Source organism: Chenopodium quinoa, unplaced genomic scaffold (assembly GCF_001683475.1).
Source record: "Chenopodium quinoa cultivar QQ74 unplaced genomic scaffold, ASM168347v1, whole genome shotgun sequence".
In the NCBI taxonomy this organism is placed as follows: domain Eukaryota; kingdom Viridiplantae; phylum Streptophyta; class Magnoliopsida; order Caryophyllales; family Amaranthaceae; genus Chenopodium; species Chenopodium quinoa.
Genome location: NW_018745410.1, coordinates 6,419,335 through 6,445,161, shown reverse-complemented (window position 1 = coordinate 6,445,161; position 25,827 = coordinate 6,419,335). Strand labels below are relative to the sequence as shown.

At 34.1% G+C, this 25,827-nt stretch overlaps 2 protein-coding genes across 2 annotated transcripts; one reads left to right on the top strand and one right to left on the bottom strand.

The window, feature by feature from the left end:
• Positions 1–2,951: 2,951 nt before the first annotated feature.
• LOC110713286 lies at positions 2,952–4,121 on the top strand. The gene has a single exon (XM_021891745.1). It carries the CDS (start codon positions 2,952–2,954, stop codon positions 4,119–4,121), a length of 1,170 nt encoding a protein of 389 aa, XP_021747437.1.
• Positions 4,122–16,248: 12,127 nt separating this feature from the next.
• Positions 16,249–17,820, bottom strand: LOC110713285. The gene is made up of 3 exons (XM_021891744.1): positions 17,649–17,820; positions 16,816–17,432; positions 16,249–16,590 (listed from the first exon to the last, which is right to left on the bottom strand). Exons 1-3 carry the CDS (start codon positions 17,818–17,820, stop codon positions 16,249–16,251), a joined length of 1,131 nt encoding a protein of 376 aa, XP_021747436.1.
• Between the last annotated feature and the right edge of the window lie 8,007 nt (positions 17,821–25,827).

The following is a 25,827-nucleotide window of genomic DNA, read 5'->3' as shown; positions in this document are numbered from 1 at the left end:
TTCCTTCCTCCTTCACGTGAGAAAGACTTCACTGCCGCCCCAAGTGTTGTTGCCGCCTTCCGCCGCTGCCACACTGCCGCCCACCGCCGGCGACCTACCAGCCCAGTCGTGGCCCACCGTGGCTGCCCCTTTTCCTCCTCCTTTGTTCTATTCTTAGTTTTTCTTAGAATTGATTTAATTGTTTTGGGGTTTTGATTTTGTAGTATAAAGATTATATTTTTAGTATTAAAATCATGTTTTTGATAGTTTAAACCTATAATTTGAGTTTTTAATTGTGTTATATATTTTAAGATTTTATAATTTATAAACCTAGGGTTTTAATTTAATCAAATTGGGATTTTAGGGTTCTAATGAGCAATTAATTTAGGGCTTTTGTTCCTATTGTATTTATAATGATTAATTAACCATAAAAAACATGTTTTTAATGGAGTTTTAAGGACATTTAATCTAAATTATATTGCTGGAAATTTGGTTAAGTATTAATTTATTGTTGTTGCTTGTTTTCTAGGAAGTGATTATTTCTTAGGAGACTTTTAAGTGATTAAAAGTGGAACAAAGGATTGTTTACATAAGGTACGTACATATCTACTTCGTTGTAAGTAGTATCATGTTTAGGTACCAAAGAAAAGAACTTAGTTTCATGATTAGGGAACACTTGGATGGAAATTGTTTGGTTACACATTGATTTAATTCATGTGCTTATGTTTATGAGACATGTTTTGGTGAATTGATTCTGTTTGTATGAAATTATGAATGCAAACATGTTGAATTATATTGGATTAATTGTTTGTATGGAATGTCGATACAAGCATATTTTATTGGATTGGTTTATTAACCATGTTTGGATTATTAAAGGGTTGGAATTGAATGGATTAAGTGGAATGAATTTATTAATTATTCCATAAGGTTATTATTTATTTACTTATTACTCAATCATGACTTATAAGTATGTTGAGTAAAGGTGGATTAAGCCGAATGGCTAGGTGAGTTGACTATATTCAACAATTTTGGTTAATTTATAAGTTTAATGGAATTAAAGGTCAATTTGTGATGTGATCACCATTGTCCTAAATAAGATTAAAAATGAATTGATGTATGATTGTTATGCATGGTCTACTTGATTGAGTCGGCTATTAATTAAAATTGTAATCACGTAAAGTGAAACATGGATGAGCAATAAAACTCTGGAAAGCGTGCACTTCTAGAGTATTGATAATTATGGGTTGGGATACACGGTGGTAGCCCGTGGCTTTCCGAGGCTTGTTTGATCAACATGTCCTCTTCTCTTTTGGTATTTACATTTTTATTTTATAATGAAAGTTAGATGGGATCCTAGACTAACTTTGTGAGGATGGAGTCGCGCCCATTCTTGCATCGCGCTAAACTTTTATTTTAAATGGTCATTTGGGACCAAAATGATTTGGTGGATTGGACAACCTCGTCTATTGCTTACTCCAAACTAAATAAATTAAATTAAATATAAAGAGTCAAGTGTTTGGAATTGATTAGCAAAGTATGATGAGTCGATTGAATTGTTTAAGTGTGGAGTCTTGATTAATGAATTCAAGTTGTATGTTTATTTACTTTAATTAGTTGAGCATGTCAGGTTTTGTGTGTTGTAGCTTGTATGTACTCAGCTTTGCTGATTGCGTGCTTTTGTGTGTTTTCTTTGGTCATGGCCTTCGCCTTTCAATGACCCTGTGATGTTCCAATTATTACACTTGTATTATTGAGGAGCAGTATTGCACAAGTTAGCTTGATGATGTGGAGTTCGGGGATTTGACATACGCATTGTCAAGGGATTGGTGTGATTGAGAGTATTCGTTCTTTGTGTTGAACTTATTTATGTTTTACTATTTTAATTATGTTTTGAGATTTTGAGTATTGGTTTAGTTTTAATAAGGGCCTTTATGGTTCCAATTTGTAAGCTTTGACTTATTGGATTTCTAAATTATATTATTTTAATATTTAAGTTGGATTTCCGCTGCAATACTTTGATAAAGCCTTAACGTTTTAACACGTGGCGGTAATATGCCAATGGTTCTCCTCTATTTTTATTTAAAGTAAGTGGTTTGAAAAAGGGAGAATTATTGGGGTGTTACAAAGTGGTATCAGAGCTTAGGTTAGATTTAATTACCACTAAAGCCAATTTTAAAGTTTTTAGGCGCCTAACGTTTTAAATCTAATGAGTTTCGTTTTATCTACTTATTTAAAGTTTAATCTAATTTTTTTTTAATTATTTGATTCGGCATTTATAAAAAAAAAATAAATAAATAAATAAATAAAAATAAAAAATTGTTTATTTTAACTAATTTTTGAATTATTTATTCATTTACTTTGAAATAAAATTAATTTATTTATTTATTTTATTTTCTTAACTTCCTTGCTTGTTTCATTTTATCGGTGAGATTTGGGTAGCTTTAGAAAGGGCGTATAGGATAGATTATTTCTTTGTATATGCATTGTAATTAATTCTTTTGTCTTTTTATTATTGTATGAAGTGATTATGCAAGTTATTTAATTGTGTTTGTTTTATTGGTGCTACTTGAGTGATCACTTAGTATCATGTTTAAGGTTTAAAGCACGTAATATGGAACTATATGTGATGATTTGTGCTATAGGATATGTGTAAATTAACTTTACGTGAAGCATGTAATTATGTGATTATTATAATGTGTTTATTTAATTATATTATTTACTTAATGCTTGGATTTAGGAAGGGATTTAATCAAGGGAGTTATTTTGTTTAATTTTTGTGTGCGTAGGAATGATTAAAATTAAATAATCATTTCCTTTAAACGTGATTTATTAGGGGCGATTGTGTGGCCGTGTCCACCTTTCTACCTTAATATATATGTTTGATGATTATGAATGTGATTTATTGAGCAAGTGAGTTCTCTCGTGTTGATGTCGGCCTGAGAGTGTGTTACATTTCTAGGCAGAGAAGGAGGATGGCTAACAACGATGCTTTAGCTGATGCTATTGGGCTTCTAGCTGAGAACTTGAACCAAAACCGCAATGATAATCCCAATCCTGCGGGTGAGATGTTTAAGAAGATTGCCCAAGTCAAACCACCATACTTTGAGGGAGGTGGAGACCCAACTTTTCTAGAGAACTGGATTAGGGAGTTTAATAAGATTTTTGCTGCTTTGAATTGTCCTGTGAATATGAGAGTGGATCAAGCTGCCATGTATTTGAAGGAAGAGGCAGATATTTGGTGGAGGGATAATGGAAACGTGCTTCGTGCTGAGGCTAATTTTGGTTGGGAGACTTTCAAAACCAAACTAAGGGAGAAGTTCTATCCACCATTCTTAAGGAAACAAAAGGCTCAAGAGTTTATCAATCTGCAAATGAACAATATGTCGATTATTGAGTACTATAACAAGTTTATGAACTTATCGAGGTTTGCTCCTGAAGTAGTGCCTACTGAGGAGTTGAAACCTCAAAGATTTGAGCAAGGTTTGACTAAGCAGTTACAAAAGGACTTGGCTGGAAAGACTTTTAAGACTCTTGATAAGGTGTATGGGAGGGCAGCGCACCTGTACAGCTTGAATGTCAGGAGTGCACCTGAGAGTGGAAGTGTTGGAGAAAAGCGTAAGGATTTTGGGAATTCGAGTGACCAAGGTAACTCCAAGAAGCCGAGGAACGAGAATTTTCAGAATAGGAATGTTCAAAACAATGGAGGATCTTCTAGACCTAATGGCCAAGCTGAAAGGCATTACAACTGCAAGAGATGTGGCGAGGATCATCCTGGAAAAGATTGTGATGGGAACTTGGTTGTGTGTAGGTTCTGTAAAAAGAAAGGCCATAGGGAGTTTAAGTGTTTCTCCAAACTAAAGCTACAAGGGAATGGGAACAAGTTTACTCCAACAAGCAATCAAAAAGAGAATTCGAATGGTTATAATGGGAATGGAAAGAACGGAAATGTTGGCAACAACAACTCCGGGAATCAAGGAAAGGGTGTCACTACAGGTCGTTTGTCTGTGATGAACAAGAAGGAAGCTGAAAGGTCTTCTGATGTTGTCACTGGTAACTTTTCTATTCATTCTATTTCTATTAAAGCTTTATTTGATTCTGGAGCCACCTATTCTTTTATTTATAGTTCTTTTGTGAAACAATAAAGACTAGTTAAACCGAATCCGATTGACTTGCCTATTAGTTTGCCTCCTGGTGAAGTTTTGAGGTGCACCAAGATGCATAAGGGATAACCATTGAGGATTAGAGAGACTGATTTTCCATTTGATCTTATAGAATTTGAGTTGGGTGACCTTGATGTCATTTTGGGAATAGATTGGTTGACCAACACACCTGCAATCTTTATAGACTTGATGAACTGAGTATTTCATGAGTAAGTTTGTAGTTGTTTTTATTGATGATATTTTGGTATACTCGAATTTTGAGGAAAATGAGCCCTTGAGAGGCCGAGGATTATATGATAAAGAGATATCATGAGTTATTTAATGAGGTGAGTTACGAGGGCGTAACTCTTGTTCTTTAAGGGGGGTAGAATGCGTATCATTTCGCGCTTTTTGCCCAATTTTATGTTATTTTATGGTGTTTTCATGCTTTTCATAGCTATTTTTTTGTTTACGTATCTAGTGAAATGCGTAAATTGGGATGGTGATGAGTCATTAGTGTCGATATTATGACACAATTGGAATTCCAGCAACATAATTTTGAAAATTTTGAAAGGATTTTATGCAAATGTTTTGCAATTTAATGGATTTTGTGCTAAGTTTTAGGACAAAACTTCTTTTAAGAGGGGTAGATTGTAATCCCCCATATTTTTAAATATATTATAAATGAAATTATATATTATTTATAATATTTATTTGTATTTTTCCGGAATTTAATTTCAAAAGTTTCAATTTTTAATTTGGGTCGAAAATTATTTTGGTACAAATTTTTATATATACCTTCATTCTATAATTCATGTCCAAATAAACAAAGCCAAACTCATTTTACATACTTGATTGGCCCATTAATTTTATGAGGCCCAATCTTACAACTTACCTTACACCACTCTCTCTCCTACAAATAACCCATAAATCCCTAAATTATTCCCCACACAAAAAGGTTAGTCTTATTTTCTCTCCTCTTTATTTTATTTTCTTATTTTCCTCTTATTTTTCTTTTTCCTCTTATTTTTCTTTTTCCTTCTTTTCTTTTCTTTTCTTTTCTTTTCTTTTTCCTTTTTCTTTCTTTTCTTTTTCTTTCTTTCCTTCCTCCTTCACGTGAGAAAGACTTCACTGCCGCCCCCAAGTGTTGCTGCCGCCTGCCGCCGCTGCCACACTGCGGCCCGCCGCCGGCGACCCACCAGCCCAGCCGTGGCCCACCGTGGTTGCCCCTTTTCCTCCTCCTTTGTTCTATTCTTAGTTTTTCTTAGAATTGATTTAATTGTTTTGGGGTTTTGATTTTGTAGTATAAAGATTATATTTTTAGTATTAAAATCATGTTTTTGATAGCTTAAACCTATAATTTCAGATTTTAATTGTGTTATATATTTTCATATTTTATAATTTATAAGGTTTTAATTTAATCAAATTGGGATTTTAGGGTTCTAATGAGCAATTAATTTGGGGCTTTTGTTCTTATTGTATTTATAATGATTAATTAACCATAAAAACATGTTTTAATGGAGTTTTAAGGACATTTAATCTAAATTATATTGCTGGAAATTTGGTTAAGTATTAATTTATTGTTGTTGCTTGTTTTCTAGGAAGTGATTATTTCTTATGAGACTTTTAAGTGATTAAAAGTGGCACAAAGGATTGTTTACACGAGGTACGTACATGTCTACTTTGTTGTAAGTAGTATCATGTTTAGGTACCAAAGAAAAGAACTTAGTTTCATGATTAGGGAACACTTGGATGGAAATTGTTTGGTTACACATTGATTTAATTCATGAGCTTATGTTTATGAGAAAAGTTTTGGTGAATTGATTATGTTTGTATGGAATTATGGATGCAAACATGTTGAATTATATTGGATTAATTGTTTGTATGGAATGTCGATACAAGCATATTTTATTGGATTGGTTTATTAACCATGTTTGGATTATTAAAGGGTTGGAATTGAATGGTTTAAGTGGAATGAATTTATTAATTATTCCACAAGGTTATTATTTATTTATTTATTACTCAATCATGACTTTAAGTATGTTGAGTAAAGGTGGATTAAGCCGAATGGCTAGGTGAGTTGGCTATGTTCAACAATTTTGGATAATTTAGAAGTGTAATGGAATTAAAGGTCAATTTGTGATGTGATCACCATTGTCCTAAATAAGATTAAAAATGAATTGATGTATGATTGTTATGTATGGTTTATTTGATTGAGTCGGCTATTAATTAAAATTGTAATCACGTAAAGTGAAACATGGATGAGCAATAAAACTCTGGAAAGCGTGCACTTCTAGAGTATTGACAATTATGGGTTGGGGTACACGTTGGTAGCCCGTGGCTTTCCAAGGCTTGTTTGATCAACATGTCCTCTTATCTTTTGGTATTTATATTTTTATTTTATAATGAAAGTTAGATGGGATCCTAGACTAACTTTGTGAGAATGGAGTCGCACCCATTCTTGCATCGCGCTAAACTTTTATTTTAAATGGTCATTTGGGAGCAAAATGATTTGGTGGATTGGACAACCTCGTCTATTGCTTACTCCAAACTAAATAAATTAAATTAAATATAAAGAGTCAAGTGTTTGGAATTGATTAGCAAAGTATGATGAGTCGATTGAATTGTTTAAGTGTGGAGTCTTGATTAATGAATTCAAGTTGTATGTTTATTTACTTTAATTAGTTGAGCATGTCAGGTTTTGTGTGTTGTAGCTTGTATGTACTCAGCTTTGCTGATTGCGTGCTTTTGTGTGTTTTCTTTGGTCATGGCCTTCGCCTTTCAATGACCCTGTGATGTTCCAATTATTACACTTGTATTATTGGGGAGCAGTATTGCACAAGTTAGCTTGATGATGTGGAGTTCGGGGATTTGACATACGCATTGTCAAGGGATTGGTGTGATTGAGAGTATTCGTTCTTTGTGTTGAACTTATTTATGTTTTACTATTTTAATTATGTTTTGAGATTTTGAGTATTGGTTTAGTTTTAATAAGGGCCTTTATGGTTCCAATTTGTAAGCTTTGACTTATTGGATTTCTAAATTATATTATTTTAATATTTAAGTTGGATTTCCGCTGCAATACTTTGATAAAGCCTTAACGTTTTAACACGTGGCGGTAATATGCCAATGGTTCTCCTCTATTTTTATTTAAAGTAAGTGGTTTGAAAAAGGGAGAATTATTGGGGTGTTACAACAACGATGAACAACAACTCCCTCGAGATCCTCAAAGCCTAGAGTCTCTAAACCATGCATGAAAGGATATAGGTTTCTCTCAAACTCATCCCTTTCCCATGAGGCATTGCCAATGAATTTTCTCAAAAAGTTATAATGCTTTGTTATTCCTTCAATGAATATACTAGAAATAGCCTCAAAAGAGTCCAAAGACTCATGGATAAAAGGGTCACAAGCATACAAAGTAGACTCATAAACATGGGGAAGGGGGTTTGAATCCTCAAAATCGACATTTTCTTCATTCTCCACTCCTCCACCACCACTCAAGGGACTCTCAACCTCTCTTGGTAGCTCAAACTCACCATCATCATCCTCATGAACTCCCTCATTCAAACATGAAGAAGGCTCACTCACATCCTCATAAGGGAAGCTCTCAAAGGGGGTGAATAAGGGGAAGGATGGCATTCAAGCTCTGGGAATGAAAAGGATCAAAATCCTCAAAAATCCTCTCATCACAAGAAAATCTTCCCTCACCTTCACACCCTTGGCCCACATCATCCTCAAAAACACTCTCACACTCTAAGTGAGGTGCCTCACATCCATCTAAATCAATCTTAGCACTCATTACTTGAGCAAGCCTCACTTCTCTCAATTTTTTCATCCTCTTTAAGCTCTTGGAGTTGTTGGGTGAGATATTGCATTTGAGAAAGAATTTAGGCATCGATATTATCGAGTTAAGGTTCATGATCAAAATCAAATTGCAAATCATTAAAATTAGCACAAACATCATCACAATGAGAATAAGAGGGAAAGGGGTCAACATTCATATTTGGATCATCACAAGGCACATTAGAAGCATCAAGAAAATTCATGCAAAAATTAAAAGAATCTTGACATTGAGAATCAAAACAAGATAAATTACATTCTCTATCATAAGAATCTCTAGCGAGCCAAGTGAAGAAATTCCAAGCATCATGCATAGACAAATGATGGAATCTACCATTATTCATGCCCTCAACCATTCCCCTAGTATACTCATTCATGCCCCAATAAGCTATACCACAAGCATCACTAAGAGAGCACCCACGGTAACTAAGGAAACCATCTAGTCTTTCAAAGTAAGCGTAGAAGGGTTCACCATCAAATTGAGGAAAAGATAAGCATACCATTTTTATACAAAGAACAAAGAAAAGCAAACAAAAATCAAATAATATACAAGAACATAGCTAATCTAATCAACACAAACTAATGAATGCCTTAGTCCCCGACAACGGTGCAAAAATTTGATTGAAGGGTGAAAGTAGGTCGTTGCGACTACTAACCCTAACCAAATTAGAAATTTATAATACCTAAACTTACACCAAACTAGTTAATGGCAAGTAAAGGGTCGAACCACGAAGACTAAGTGTATCAGTTTATGCAAATTAGACTAGTAGGAAAGGTTGTGAAATAGAGAGAGATTAAACTAACGACTACTTATAACAAACAACTAAAACTAGGGAAAGTGGAATCCAATTACATCAATGCATTTAACAACATCATACAATTAGATGAAAATGACCTCAATTAGGAACAATTAACACAATTAACACAATTAACTCACTCTGGCACAATTAAGCATGTTAATCATTCTACTAAACTAATTCACTCTCGTGCAACTAGCCTAGCAAAGGTATGGAATAATTTAGGGCTCTCAAACAACTCACTTTCGCACAATTGATTGAAAGCACAATTAAGAGCATAGAATCAATTAGCTAAAAAGATTTTAATCCATAAAAGCATCATCCATACACAATAATCAAGAAACAATTTCATACTAATCACAATCAATCATTCAATTTATTAACATAACCTTCATTCATTTCCCTAGAACAAAATCTAAGCTAACATGATGAACAAAAACAAGGAAAACAAGGTAAAACAAGATTAAAAGCAAGAACCAAACAACTAAGGGTTTGTTTGGCATCGCTGTGGTTTTCTGTTTTTTGGTTTTTTGTTTTCCAAAATCATATGATATATGTAATATAATGAATAAAAAATTAGTCAAATTTATTAAATATATGATAATTTTGAAAACTGACAACAGAAAAGTGGAAACACCTTTTTCTTGTTTCTTGTTTTTGATTTTTTGTTTTCAAAAAATCTGAAAACCGAAAATAAAAAACAATGTCAAACAAGCCCTAAACTAATTAATCTACTCAAATCAACAAACAAATTAGCAAAAACAATAATAAATGAAAGCAATTAAGGTGAGAGAAAGTTAGGAAGACTCATTAAATAGATGAGAAGAAAAATCCACAAATTGCTTCTTCAAAATCCCAAAACTCCATGAAAAATCCAAGCTTTCTCTCTCTAAAACTAATCCTAACTAGAGAGAGGAAATCCTAATATAACCCTAAGAGAGACAAAAATAAAAGAGGCCAATTAAAAGTTAAAGAGAGTATTAACCAAAAAATGGGTAATAAAAACAAGCTTTAATAAAATAAAAGAAAAAGAGAAATAAAAGAAAAGAAAAGAAAAGAAAATAAAGAAAAGAAAAATAAATAAAAATAAAATTATTAGAAAATAAAAAGGAAAAATAAAACCAAAATCCCATCAGACCCACGTAATCCACCCATTTCGTGGCTTCTCTTATTTCATCATCATCGAACAACCATCATCACCACCATCGCAAGCATCCATCATCAAATCAGACGGCTTCAAAAGCTTCATTTTCAATCATCATCAAATCGGAGCCATTAATTCGACTCAATGCAGCCGTCCAATTTCATTAATTCCGTACAGTTTCACACGCGAAACTTGGAGCGGCCGCGGCTAGGCATCTCCCAGCCATCTACCAAAAATTAGCAAGGGGTGAAACGACCTAAGGTCGCGCCCGCGTTAGTCTGGGTTTCTCCTCGCTGCCGTTTTTGCGATTTGTGAGACTCGATTGACGCGGCTTCTCTGAATGGTGGAGGCTACTGGTGATAGGTGCGGCGGGTGTGAGTTTTGGCTGGGAAGCGTTACTGCTGTTATTGTTGTTAAAACGGCTAGCAGTTGCTGCGTGAGTGGCGTTTGCGTGGGTTTTGGCTGGAGGCGTAGGTGGTGTAGAAGAGAGCAGGGGAGGTTGCGAAGTGGTGTGAGGTGTGGTTGTGCTCGCAGGTGGTTGGAAGATGGAGTAGGGGAAGTAGCGTGTTGTTGTTAGTGCCGATTGTGGTAGAGGATAGGTGAGAGAGTGGTGTATGATAAGCTGCTAGCAAGAGGGCATCAGCTTGGCATTTGGCAAGGGAGTGAGGGAGTTTGACTTTGCTCGTTAGAACATTTGACCTTGGACTTTCGAACATGACTTTGATTATAACCAACCCTCGACCCGAATGTTCCTACAAACAAAACTAAACACGAGGGTAATCGGAAATAAAATAAAATAAAACAAATAAAAATAAAATGTTAAACTAAAATTAATAAGAAAAAGAGAGAAGCTAGAAATTATTAACTAAAAAAACGAAAATAACTAAAAACTATTAAAAATTAAAAAATACTAAAAATAAAGATAAAAGACAAGAATAAGCAAATAATAGAAATAAAGGATAAAATAAGCTAAATTATTGGAAAATAAGCCGGAAAATGACTTAATAAACACCCAGTGACATAAAAGTCACTTATCAATGACTCGTGTGTGCATTGTAATGTAATCGTGCGACTCGAAAAATGCAAAAAAAAACAAAAATTTCCGTCATTTTTTGTGGAGGGTACTGACTTTCTCCCGAAAAAGAAAGACGTGAAAAAAGAAAGAAGCGAAATTTTTGAAGGTGCATGTTGAATGGGCTTAATCCATTAACGTTCTCTCTTACAGTACAAGGATTGTAACATCTTAGACTATCCTAGTTGACTTGATAATGAAAGTATTTAGGTGACTTAAGCGCGGAGGCTAAGTACTTCATACTTTGTGATGCAATGAAGATTGTTATTGATATGACAAGGCATGCTTCAGCGTTGTGTTAAGATTTCATGACAAAGGGTTCCTAAGGGAAGGACTATTTGGTCAATCTGTGCAGTGTCTAAAAGTGACACTAAGGTTAGGCCGCAAGGGCTAAGTGTGTGGAAAGATATATTAAAAAGAGTCAAATGGTGGTGACTCTTAGGTTGGGTAGGCTAATGATGTAGGGATCAAGCCCCCAAGTCTAGCTCTAAGTGAATAGGGATGAGCATTGGAGATCCTTTGATATGATCATGGTGTTAGTTTGTGAATGTGAATATGAATGCATGTTTATTACGGCTGCACCTCGATGTGAGATTGCCTACGTATCCGTTAGGAATCAGGCCAAACATAGCTCTAGCCGAACCTCGCACAAGTATGTGTATACCTCCAAAAGGTCTTTTTAAGGGTTGTAATGTGGTTAGGCTAAAGGTTTAAATAAGAAGGGGATAAAGGCTCAAGACCCTAGATAAGCCCCAAAGGTGTTGACAGGCTAAAGTCGTATCACCTAATGAAAAGTAATTCCTAAAACCACTAACTAAATAATAGATAGGGAAGTAGGGCCGAATCCACAGGGAAACAAGTCTTTTTATTCCTAATTAATTAAAGCAATCTAAATTGTAAAGTAACCAATATATTATAATCAAAGGAAATTAAACTACTGAGATTAAGAGTAAAGAGAAAACAATGAATAAAAGACCTAGGGCATAGGTTCACCAATAAATAATATTCCAGGGAAAAACATACTAATCAATCATCAATGCATCAATTAATCAGATCATAATAAAGGGCTTTCACTACGTATTACAATCACAGAATTAATCTATCGGTATTAAATCGCATCTCTCAAATCTTGATGTAACCATTTATAAATTTACCTGCCTATTGACACTAATCCTAAACATCAATTCTCATCTCTCGAATCTCGAATCAATATTGCATAAATCATACAATTAAACCAGCGCTAATCTAATTGCATAGTATTAAATCAATCAATAGGAAATTAACCAAAAACATTGACAATCAACAATAATAAATTAACCTTTTATATTAATCATGGATCCCCAAGAACCCTATAATTAAACTACTCATGCATAATTAAAACTAACCTAATTAAAGAAAGTATGATTAATAAACAATTAAATAAAACAATTAAATTAAGCATATAGAAAACAATAATAAAGAAACTAACACGAAAGCAACCAAAATAAACTATAATCAAAACAAAGAACCAAAAATTAAACTTACAAATAATGAAATTATCGTCACGAAAACCAATAAACTAAATAAGTTAAACTATGAAAAACAAATATCAAAAGTTGCGTAAATACTGGAAACTAAAAACTAAAGTTAACTCCTAAAAATAAACAATCAAATTCCACTTGAACTAAAACTAAAGAAAAGCCTAGGTAACAAATAAAGAACTAAAATAATAGAAAGCTTACCTAACCTCCCCCCTAATACTCTATCCTTTTTATAAGGAAAAATAGCCCAAAAGCTGCGTGAATCTGAAGGCCACTAAAGTCGGAAGCCGACTAAAGGAAAGCTGGAGTAAGGCCCAAGGAAATCGAGCCCATCAGCTTAAACGTGCCTCATCTAACCCAGCCAGTTGCTGCCCGATTGGGCCCATTTATTTATTACGTCCAAAAGGTTTCAATTTGGGCTTTTAGAGATTATTAGCCCCAGTTTCTTCACTTGCTTGGTCCGTAATAATAACTTGTATAATCTTGTAAAATCTTGGACCTCTTCATAAATGGAGTCCTTAATCACCGAACTAAATTTCTTTAACTCGGTCTTGGACTTTAAATATACGGTCATAAAATACGCTCTGACTCTAATATCTTCGTAGTGGTTTAATTAGCTCGGAGAAATTATCATAAATCTGCAAATTCCTATAAAATAATACCAAACCTACAAAAACATTAGAAAACATATATTAGTAATAAAAATAACTCCGTAAAGCTCAAATAAGCACAAATATGACCGTGGGACGGGGAATAAAAATATATATATATATACACTCATCAAACTCCCTCAACCTAAACCTTTGCTTGTCACTAAGCAAAGCAATGAATAAATAAATCAATACTTCATCCCAAAAACAATTTAAATTAATAAATATAATTCATGGTAAATTTGACAAACATGTATCAAAGTCAACCAATCAAATCCATCCAACTACCAATCTTTCCTAACAATTGTCAAATAGAGCAAACCACAAGAGTATATAGAATTCAAGACTAGTGCTCACACATTCAACTCTCATCTATGTGACAAGTAAAAGATGTACTCGATCGCTCTCCAACCAACCACTTTAATGTGAACAATGCCCTCTCAAACTCACAACACTCGTGTGTTTAAAGAGATAAGCACTCAACCTACTAGTCGACTCGAAATATATCAAATCATTCTTTGCATTGATAAAAAACTAATTTTACATTCACACAATTCTATGCACAAAGGTCGGAAGGTCTTTAAAGCTTGTAATGTAAGGTTAGGGTAAATGGTAGGTAAATTGGAGAAAATGTGAGAGTAAACTTATGCTTAAGGGAGCCATATCCTAAAAAAATTAAACCCAATGTAAAAAAATAAATAATGGCCAATCATCTCCAACTCAACTCAACTCCACAAAAATTCACCAAACAAACCAAACAATAATAACAATATTTTTCAACACTTACAATAAATCACTCATAAAAAATATAATATTATAGAACTGGAGTGAACTAATAAACTTTGAACTCATTCTTTTTTTTCTTTCAAACTTGATACTTTTTTTTCTTCTTTTGGAGCAACCTTCACATAGAACATTTGAACATTGAAATATATTTTTTATTATTTTTCTCTTTTTTTCTTCACATCTCACATTGGAAATTTTTTTTCAACTTTTGAATACTTTTTCAATTTTTTTTTTCCAATCACAAAATCAAAAGAACAATCACTCTTCTTTTATTCTCACATTGTGCAAATAATATTCACACCACAACTTCCTCACCTCACCAACTAATAGCTCCCCCAAGCCAAGCTTGGGACTGGTAATCAATGGGGCTCATATAGGCTTGTAATGTGGCTAAATAATTAATCAATAAAAGGGCACAAGCAACAACATGGGTAGCAAGAAGGGAACAAATGTATCTAGTATCGTCAAAAGGCTACCTAAAAGAACAAATGTCTTTGCCTCCTCAATGTGCATAATATTGAACCATACAAACATTACTAAAAGTTAAAAATAAATACTCAACTTCATTGACATACCAGGAACTAATACACAATTCCTCACCAAATCAACTAGTCAAGCACTATATCACAAGTAGTTGGGAAAAATTTACGCATGTTAAGGTTTCAAGGTAATCAAATATCAAATCATGATCAACTTATCCTCAATATTTATCATCAATAACCAAGAATCAAAATAATTTCAAAATATTTTCATCAAGGGCATAGGGAAGCATGATTCATAATTCTTTGAAACATATTTTTGTATTTTTTTTATTTTTCAATTTTTTTGTATTATTTTCATTTTTTTAAGCAAAATAAAAAAAAAATCTAACCTAAGAATGCAAGCAAATCTATACTATAAAAGAAATAAAACTAAACTAAGAAAGCAAAGAAACTAAACTAAACACACCACACCAAAGAAAAAAAATGAAAAGGGAAAGAAAGAGTACCTATATATACAAGATATTCCCCCCAAGCTAAATCAAACAATGTCCTCATTGGCTTAAAGGGAAACAAGTAATCCAAGTGACTACCCCTCATCATCAAACTCGTATCCACCACCATCCCAAACATTGCAATGCATCACCTTGGTACAATTTTGGACAAAAAAGAAACAAAGTGTTAGAAAGAGTAGAGGCAAAAATGAGTCATGTTCACTATTTTGCTCATAAATTTTTATATACAAATGATAATGCAGTGATTTAATTGAATTGGAAAGTAGACTTGAAGAGTTTTCCAATTATAAGTCACATGCAAAATTTCGTTAAGAAACGCAAAAGTTATAGCGTTTTGAAGTTGGCTAGTTTTGCTGCCGCAATCTCGCGCCCAATCGGGCGAGCGTGGCCCGATCGGGCCAGACACCAAGGTACGATCAGGTGGCTTTTCACCACTTGATGCATGAGATTTCTCCCTACACTCGATTTTCTTCATATTTTCCCTTGATTGAGAAAATATCACTCGATCGGGTGGAACTTTCACTACGGGCTCAAACTCTACAACTTGTTTCTCAATCTCCACTTGTTCATCTTCAAACCTGAGCCCTACACAATTTAACCTCTTTCTATAGCATCCACTTCATCTTTCCAAGTACTAGTTTTTTCCTGCAGAAGATGCAACACAAGATGCCGCCTCCAAGGGATCTCTAACGGGAGCTTGGGGCTTATTAGAAAAATTATTTACATTAACCACACCAATACTACAACACTTTTCCTCTAACATGGAACTTTTAGGGATATTATTTAAATTAAAAGTGATATTATCATCCCCTACACATAATGTAAGTTTACCACTTTTGACATCTATTATTGCCCCTGCAGTATGAAGGAATGGTCTACCCAAAATAATCGGAATTTGCAAATCTTCCTCCATATCAAGAACAATAAAATCAGCAGGTATATAAAATTTACCTACTCTAACAGGAACATCCTCTAAAACACCTAAAGGGTATTTCACCGAACAATCGGCCAATTGCAGAGTAATATTGGTAGCTTTTAATTTACCCATATTTAATTTAGAGCTCACAGATAATGGCATAACACTTACACTAGCACCCAAATCACATAATGCTTTTTCAATCATCAGATTACCAGTATGACATGGAATAGAAAAACTACCCGGATCTTTTAGTTTAGGTGGAGATTTATTCTGTAATATAGCACTACATTCTGTAGTAAAAGCAACAGTCTCTACCTCACTAATAGATCTTTTTCTAGTCAAAATTTCTTTCATAAATTTAGAATATGCAGGAACTTGAGTAATTAATTCTGTGAAAGGAATTGTTACCTACAAATTCTTCACAAACTCTAAAAACTTACCAAATTGCTTATCCAACTTACTCTTTAAATGTCTATTAGGGAATGGAAGTTTGATAGCAAGACCCTGCACATCTCCACTCTTATCCTGGGGTCTACCCTGCAAAGAATTATCAGAAAAGTTAGTTTTACCCTGTAGCCTTGCAGGACTAGTAACAACATTGTTTGGTTTAACAGAATCAAGATTAGCAATTTTTGTTGTAGCAAGTTCATCATCTTTGGGAATAGGAGGCACATCATAGTGTGAACCACTCCTCAGAGTAATTGCATTTGCGTATTCTGTTGTTTGTACTGGTTGTGATGGTAGGGCTTCCTGCTAGCGAGTTTGCAGAGTAGAGGAAAGTTGTGCAATATGAGTATCTTTTATTTTATTATGTGCTATTAACGAGTCGATTTGCGCATCTCTACTCTGCATCTGCTTCTGCATATTAGCTAACATCGTTTTGATTTCTGATAGGCCAGAATCAAATGGAGAAGTAACAATCTGTTGTGGTCTCTGATGTGGAGATTGGTAGTACCTCTATTGTGGTTGTTGTACCTGTGGTGTAGGGTTAAGCACATTCGTACTATTGTACGACATATTTTGGTTATTTTTCAACCCTGTATTGTAGGTGTTAGAGTATGGACTAATTTGCTTATAGGTTTGAAAAGCATTAATCTTCTCAATTGAACTTCTACAGCCATGTGCCCAATGACCTACAAGACCACAATTTTCACAAAATATTGTAGAGTTAGTACCAATAGCAGAAACATTAGCAACGGAAGATGAATTAGAAATTTTAATACTGTTTAGTTTCTGGCTAATAGAAGTCAATTGTGTCTGCAAAAAAGATATAGAATTGACTTGGTGTTTTCCCTTGTTTGCAAACCCTCTGAGATTCCCATATTGGGAATTATGAATAGCCATCTCTTCGACAACATTCCTCGCTATATTCTCATCCAAATTAATAAATATTCCGTTACCTGCAGAGTCCAAAATCATTCTTGAATTATATCCAAGCCCATTGTAGAAGGCTTGGATTATCTGCCACTGTGCTAGTTTATGATGGTGACATTCTCTCTGCAAATCCTTAAATCTTTCCCAAGCTTCATATAAACTCTCATCATCTTCTTGGGTAAAACTTTGGATTGCACTCCTTAACAAAGCTGTCCTCTCTACACGGTAATATTTATTATAGAAATTCAAAGCAAGAGTTTCCCAGTCAGTAATGCTAAGTGCAGTTCTATTCAATCCATTATACCACAATTAAGCTTTACCACATAAAGAAAAGGGAAAAAGAAACTCCCTGATTTGGTCTTGTGTGACCCCAACTTGCCTAATAGTATTGCAATACTGATAGAAATCTGAAGTGTGAAGATTAGGGTCATCACCCTTAGCTCCACTGAATTGCTTTCTTTCGATCATCGTGATAAACTGGGGCTTGATCTCGAATTGCACTCCATCAAGATTAGGTGTGGGAGCAAGATGTGGAAAATCTGTCAGGGATGGCTGCGAATAATCGCTAAGCTTGCGAACAGGAGGAGGTGCTGGTGGTGCAGTCATCTCTAATTCTTGATCTGTACTAAACAAATAAATATGAGAAACTGTCCCAAAGAACTTACGTTCTATGAGACGAAAAAAATAATAATAAATAATAATAATAATCTAGACTAAAAAATTAATCAGAAATAAAAATAAAACCCTTTCCCCGGCAACGACACCAAAATTTGACAAGCTAAAGTCGTATCACCTAATCAAAAGTAATTCCTAAAACCACTAACTAAATAATAGATAGGGAAGTAGAGTCGAAAGGGAAACAAGTCTTTTTATTCCTAATTAATTAAAGCAATCTAAATTATAAAGTTACCAATATATTATAATCAAAGGAAATTAAACTACGGAAATTAAGAGTAAAAAGAGAAAACAATGAATAAAAGACCTAGGGCATAGGTTCACCAATAAATAATATTCCAGGGTAAAACATAATAATCAATCATCAATGCATCAATTAATCAGATCATAATAAAGGGCTTTCGCTACGTATTACAATCACATAATTAATCTATCTGTATTAAATCGCATCTCTCGAATCTTGACTTAACCATTTATAAATTAACCTGCCTATTAACACTAAGCCTAAACATAAATTCTCATCTCGAATCAATATTGCATAACTCATACAATTAAACCAGCGCTAATCTAATTGCATAGTATTAGATCAATCAATAGAAAATTAACCAAAAACATTGACAATCAACAATAATAAATTAACCTTTTATATTAATCATGGATCCCCAAGAACCCTATAATTAAACTACTCATGCGTAATTAAAACTAACCTAATTAAAGAAAGTATGATTAATAAACAATTAAATAAAACAATTAAATTAAGCATATAGAAAACAATAATAAAGAAACTAACACGAAAGCAACCAAAATAAACTATAATTAAAACAAAGAAGCAAAAATTAAACTTACAAATAATGAAATTATCATCACGAAAACCAATAAACTAAATAAGCTAAACTATGAAAAACAAATATCAAAAGTTGAGTAAATACTTGAAACTAAAAACTAAAGTCAACTCCTAAAAATAAACTATCAAATTCCACTTGAACTAAAACTAAAGAAAAGCCTACGTAAAAAATAAAGAACTAAAAATAATAGAAAGCTTACCTAACCCCCCCACCCCACCCCCCCCCCCCCCCACCCCCTCTAATACTCTATCCTTTTTATAAGGAAAAATAACCAAAAAGCTACGTGAATCTGAAGGCCACTAAAGTCGGAAGCCGACTTAAGGAAAGCTGGAGTAAGGCCCAAGGAAATCGAGCCCATCTGCTTAAACGTGCCTCATCTAACCCAGCCAATTGCTGCCTGATTGGGCCCATCCATTTATTACGCCCAACAGGTTTCAACTTGGGCTTTTAGAGTTTATTAGCCCCAGTTTCTTCACTTGCTTGGTTCGTAATAATAACTTGTATAATCTTGTAAAATCTTAGACCTTTTCATATATCGAGCCCTTAATCACCTTACTAAATTTCTTTAACTCGGTCTTGGGATTTAAATATACGGTCATAAAATACCCCCCACCCCACCCCCCCCCCACCCCCCTCTAATACTCTATCCTTTTTATAAGGAAAAATAACCAAAAAGCTACGTGAATCTGAAGGCCACTAAAGTCGGAAGCCGACTTAAGGAAAGCTGGAGTAAGGCCCAAGGAAATCGAGCCCATCTGCTTAAACGTGCCTCATCTAACCCAGCCAATTGCTGCCTGATTGGGCCCATCCATTTATTACGCCCAACAGGTTTCAACTTGGGCTTTTAGAGTTTATTAGCCCCAGTTTCTTCACTTGCTTGGTTCGTAATAATAACTTGTATAATCTTGTAAAATCTTAGACCTTTTCATATATCGAGCCCTTAATCACCTTACTAAATTTCTTTAACTCGGTCTTGGGATTTAAATATACGGTCATAAAATACGCTCCGACTCTAATATCTTCGTAGTGGTTTAATTACTCGGAAATTATCATAAATCTGCAAATTCCTATAAAATAATACCAAACCTACAAAAATACTAGAAAACATATATTAGTAATAAAAATAGCTCCGTAAAGCTCAAATAAGCACAAATATGACCGTGGGACGGGGAATAAAAATATATATAAAATAGATTTATCAGGTGTGCAACCATGCTTTTGAATCTTTATGTTTTTATGCTTGAGGCTTTTAACTCTTTTTTAGCTCTTTTATTATTATTTTTTATTTATTTTTTGTTTTCGCTCACTTTTCTTGCTTTTTGCATTTTTTTTATAAGTGTGGGTAATCTCAATCATGCGGTCTATCACTCACTTGGCATTCATGTTTCTCAGGCATGGTACCGAACACTCGATAAGAGACGCAATTTGAGATGTGTTCATATGAAAGACATGTTCACAACAATGACATTGGAACACTTTCCCTTTTGCACACTTTTTTTTTTTTTTTTTTTGCTATTTTAATTTTTGATACACTCAAGCTTTTGTTCTTTGAAAATTGCAAAATTTACACACCATCCCATCCCAAGGTTAGTTAGATGTGAGTCGAAGAAAGAAAGGTCTATCATTTGACGAGGCTCAAAGTGGTTTATCAAGAAAAGATTGTATATTTGAAGGGTGAAAGGTAATATGATGTGGCTACAAGGGGTGCCTCAAATCATTGGTATACCTTGTGCTTAGTTTGGCATTTTTATTTTTTTAAGCGATGTAATGAAACGATCCTATGCAAGAAAATAAATTCTCATTTTATTAAAAAGGAAAAATAAAAAATCTACAAAGTAAATCTAAGGGAAAAAAAGTGCCTATGCTAGACTTATTGGGGAAAGGAAAAAATGAAGAAGAAATAGAAAAAAGAGGTCATGAAATCTTGTCGTTGAAGCTCGCCTCTTGTCTTGTGTCGTTTTCTTTGTCATCACCCAGTCTTCTTGCTAGCTAGAGGCAATGAGATCTTGTTTGATTCTATGAGATCTTGAATGAGATTTTGAAACCTGTAGTTCATCCGTGGTATGACCGTTTCCTTGATGGTACTTGGAATAAGAGTTGGGATTCCATCTCGAAGATCGATTTTCTGGCGTTGGATCTTCCGTAGGGTCGATAGGTTTGATTAATCCTCGACCATAGAGACGATTGAAAGCAACGTCATAGGTCATTCCAATGGGTGTAAGCTCTCTTTTGGGTTTCTTTTTAGATCCTTGATTATCCATGGCTAAGACATCATTGTGATCAAAGGTACTAACATTGTTACTAGAATGGGCATTTTCGGAAGACGAAGGATTGTCGTTCTTCTTTCCTTTCCAGCCACTGTGGTTACTATTGTTAGTAGCTTTCTGCTTTGCGAGGTCCTCTTCGATTTCAATGCTGATGTCATAGACGGCCTAGAAAGTATTCAAATTATGTTGATATTTTAAATGCTTTGAATACTTCTCTTCAAGATTCTTGATAAACATCCTTACAGATTCTTTTTCAGTGGGCTCCTCAATCATCTTAGCGTAAGTTTCCCTCCACTTATTAAAGAAAGAAGTAAAGCCTTCATTCTCTTTTTGTCTTAGCATCTCAAGTTGTCTATAGTCGGTTTCAACTTGAATATTTCACTTATATCAGTCATTGAAAGCGTTTTTTATTCCATCCCAAGTAGAGATTTTCTCTTTATCAAGAGAAAAGAACCAATGTGGACAAACGGTTTCTAAAGACATTGAGAATAAAGAGTGAAAAATATTCTTATTAATCCCCTTAATGTTCATTATTTTCTCAAATGCCCTTAAGTGGAAGTAGGGATTATCTGTTGCCTTGAACATAGGGATGTCAGTGGCATTGAACTTATGTGGAAGAAGCTCCTTGTCCACTGAGACCCCTTGTGAGATAATGCCCTGGAATCTATAGTCATTGGATATTTTGCTCAAGCTTCCTTGTATGAGCTCCATTTGTTGTTGTTTAAAACGGTCATTGATTTGGAGGTTTAAAGACTTCAACACCTCAGTCACGTCAACCATTTGCTTCTTAAGCTCATTGACTTCTTCTTGACTTGCCATTATCTTCTTAGCTTTTCTTTTTCGACCGACTGGTTTATCAAAAAGTTGAACTTGAACGAAGGTGTTATCCTTGATTAATCGCCCTTCTCTCTTTGACCAAGTACTATGGAAAGGGAAATTAGGGGTAAGTTTTTATTATTTAGTTTGACTCAAGCTCTATTCAACATGGAAGAGAATGTGGAAGAGAATGGGAATAGATTGGACCCCCCACTCGAATGACGAAAAACGACTCATGCATGAACCTAAGACATTGTCATGGTGACATATACAAAGTGTGTGCTAAGACTAGTGAGTGTAGTGACATTTTAAGACTCATGTCATGACCATGTGGCTAGACTATCTGACTAGACTCAAGCAAAGGCTAAGTTAAGACTTCATGTATATGCATTAAATTGGACAAGCTGTGGTATGTAAGTCATAACATTTGATATGTGACTCTGATTGGGATGAAACCAACGCCAAATTACAGATAAAACTCGGGGCTACAGATCCATAGGTTTTACGACTCATAGTTCTTCCTAGAACTTTGGCTATGACTAAAAAAAGTTGACGCTTGTGCAGTATACGGTAATAAAAATCCGGGTTGACTTATAAAAAGTATGACTCGATTTAAGGTATATTTTTTTAGCTCAAATTAATTAATCAATTAATTAAGAAAAGCCCCTTAGTCATTGGTCAGTTTATTAAGACTTATTTACAAACACAACTCAATCCAAAGGATTAGTTTAGTCACATAATAAGTATGCACAAATAAGAGATGCACAAGTAGTCAAGTAGTCACAACAAGATGCAATGAGTTTGCAACCTAACCATGGCTCTAGTTATCTAAAGTTCTGGACATGGGTTATTCAAAGAGGGTCCATGGTTATGAGTCCAGATTCACCGCGTGGAAACCTTACCTTTGGAAGGGTTGGCGCGTGTGGATGGGACCCCGTGAGTTAAACTTGCTTCCATGGTTTGGTGAATTCAACATTCTCGGATGTACCCTTTGTTGCTCAGAACATTCAATCGGGTAGATGGAGCATGAATTCCCAAAGGGTTAAGTCCATATGTAGAACACATATGGGTTTTAGAAAAGAGAGAAAAACTCAATCAGGAAGTAAAATCGAGCTAACAGTGCTAGAACTAGTCGAAACAAGAAGACAGATTTCTAGCTCGGTATTGGAAGAACACGGTGGTAGACAACAGAGTCTGTCGCCAGAAAATGGCTCTGTCGCCACACGACAAAATCGTAGCCAGGCAACAAGGCCATTTTTAGGCGACGATCGCTGTTTTCTAGACACTAGGTCCTACATGCCTCAGCAACTTTCTGTGTTCTTAGAGTTTTCCTTTTTTCGCAGTATTATTTCGATTCTAGTTGTGAAAGATTCCTAAAATTTTCTACGTGTAAAAATCCTATGTTTTTTACTCACTAAAGATGGTTTTTCCAATGAGAACCTTTTTTTTGCATATGACAATAATGTTAATCAAAATTACGCCCATGAAATACTTAGAACTTTTTGAGTCTCATCCACTCATTCTAAATAATTGCCAAAATAAATTTAAGAATTAAAATAGAAATCCTCCCCAGTGGAGTCACAAAAAAAAATAGGGAATATTTCAAGCATTACCCCAAACTTGAACCTCACTGTGATCATACACTTAAGTATGGTGGCGTCCAAAGGAAAGGAAGCTAGAGCAAAAGAGTCGCCAACAAGTTTTAGGAACTTGTAAACCGTTCACAGGGTGAAGGTTACATCCCTTAACGATCCAAGAGATCGTTAACTCTAATAGAGCTGGAACCAAGACTGGAAGTTTGGGGATGAAGGTACAAATTCAATCTAAAAGGGAAAGAACCTGCCCTAATAATAGGCCTCTACTTTATTCTTCTCGTATTCATGTGCGCTTTCTGACTAACATGCAATCAATGTGTTAACCCTAAACATGTTTAATCTATGTTGGTTGAATATTAATGCAAACAAAACTATTATTGGAAATCACTTGAATTATAATCAAATTAACCCTAAACAATATTATTAATTATCTTATTAAGCGTGATTACAAGTACTAATTCCCTTTAAATATACATCAAATGTGTGATCGAGCAATAACAATAATAAATATCAAGCAACATAATCATAATAACAATAATCATAATTAAAACAATCATGTTAAAGCATAATAATAGCAAGATCCTAGACATGATAATAACAAGATTAATAACAAATTCTAGCATGTCACTAAACAATAAAGATCAACGCTTTAACCCTAACATGATACTAACAAGATATTAATAAAGACAAATACGAAGCATCACAGAAATCATAATTGATATAAGAATCTTATTCTTACCCTAAAATCATACTAAGAAAAGCATCCTAACATGATACTAGGAAAAGCATCCTAACATGATATTAAGAATCAAAATAACAACTTAAACATGATTTCTATATCATAATATCAATAAAGCAATTTAAGTACTTACTTGGATGCCTCGTATCTCTTTCTAATAACAAAAGACACACGTTAGTAACTTCAAGGAAAATATAAAACAAACAATTAAGGGTTCGTTTGGCATCGCTGTGGTATTCTGTTTTTTGGTTTTTTAGTTTTTAAAAGTATATGATATATGTCACATAATGAATAAAAAATTATTCAAACTTATTAAAATGATGATAATTTTGAAAACTGACAACAGAAAAGTGGAAACACCTTTTTCTTGTTTCCTGTTTTGGTTTTTAGTTTAAAAAAAAACAGAAAACTAAAAACCAAAAATGATGCCAAACAAGCCCTAAATTAAATAATTAAAATAGAGATTTGGGACCAAACCCTCAGAAATATCAAACCTTTTATGTATAGGGCGAATGCAACTTTGAACTTGGTTAGGTGTGTCTAGTTTTAATGTATGAGGAATTTTTTTTGTAAAAGGCTAGGCTAGAAAGAGGGAGAGAGAGAATAAGCTTTAGCTTAGAGAGAGAAGAGAATTAGAGAATTTTGGTTGAGAGTTGATGATCGAAAAACAGAGGTCCAGGGAACCTATTTATAAGAAAATAGTCCGGAATTGATAGAACGAATCAGAGTTTGAAAAAGAATAAAACACGCCTATGTCGCCAACGATAGGACCTGTCGCCAGACGACAAACCTGTCGCCAGACGACAAACCTGTCGTCTGGCGCTGCAAGATAGTTTTTGCGGATTTGTTTTTATCATATCTTTGATCCAAAAGTCCAAATAGGTCATATAATATGTCGTTGGAAAACTCTTAAAGTCTACATTCCAACCCAGTTAGGATCATATTAAAATATTTTGTAGATAAAAAGATATGGCCAAAATAGTGGAAGGGTGTCAGTTTTGGATAGAGTTTTGTATCTCATTCATATCTTATTCGTTATAGCTCGGAATTAATGTTATAATATATCATTGGAAAGATAACTTCAAGATATTTCCAAACATATAAGATATGGATAAATATTATGAGACACGAAAATAATATCTGAATATATTCCATTTCATACAAAACAAGGATTCTCAAAAGGAGTAGTTTTTATTCAATTTCAAACTCTTTGAAACATAATTATCAATCCTAACTCCATTAGGATTTAAGAGAACCTTATAAAGTATTCTAGAAGACTATAATCAATCCTAATATCTTTAGCAATGATAATTAATAATAGGCCCTCCTCTAGATCATTGCGCCGTATGTAAGAACCAAACCGGACCCAGTTTAGTATTTTGGCTATAACTTCCTCATTTATTTATCGGAATTGGGCTTATAATATATCGTTGGAAATTTCTTTTCGAGCCCTATTCAACTACACTATTATTGGACCCTTATCATGGACCAAACTAAAATAAAATGCACGTTTTTCATAAATAGGGTAAGAAAAGAAATATTTTCAAAAACATAAAGAAGAGCTATTTTAATAAAAACAACCTCATCACTAGACTTTTCAATCATTCATCTCTTTTAATAATCAAATGACATGAAATGTATTCATCACTTGGTTTGGTTTTGGGGAGACACATTTG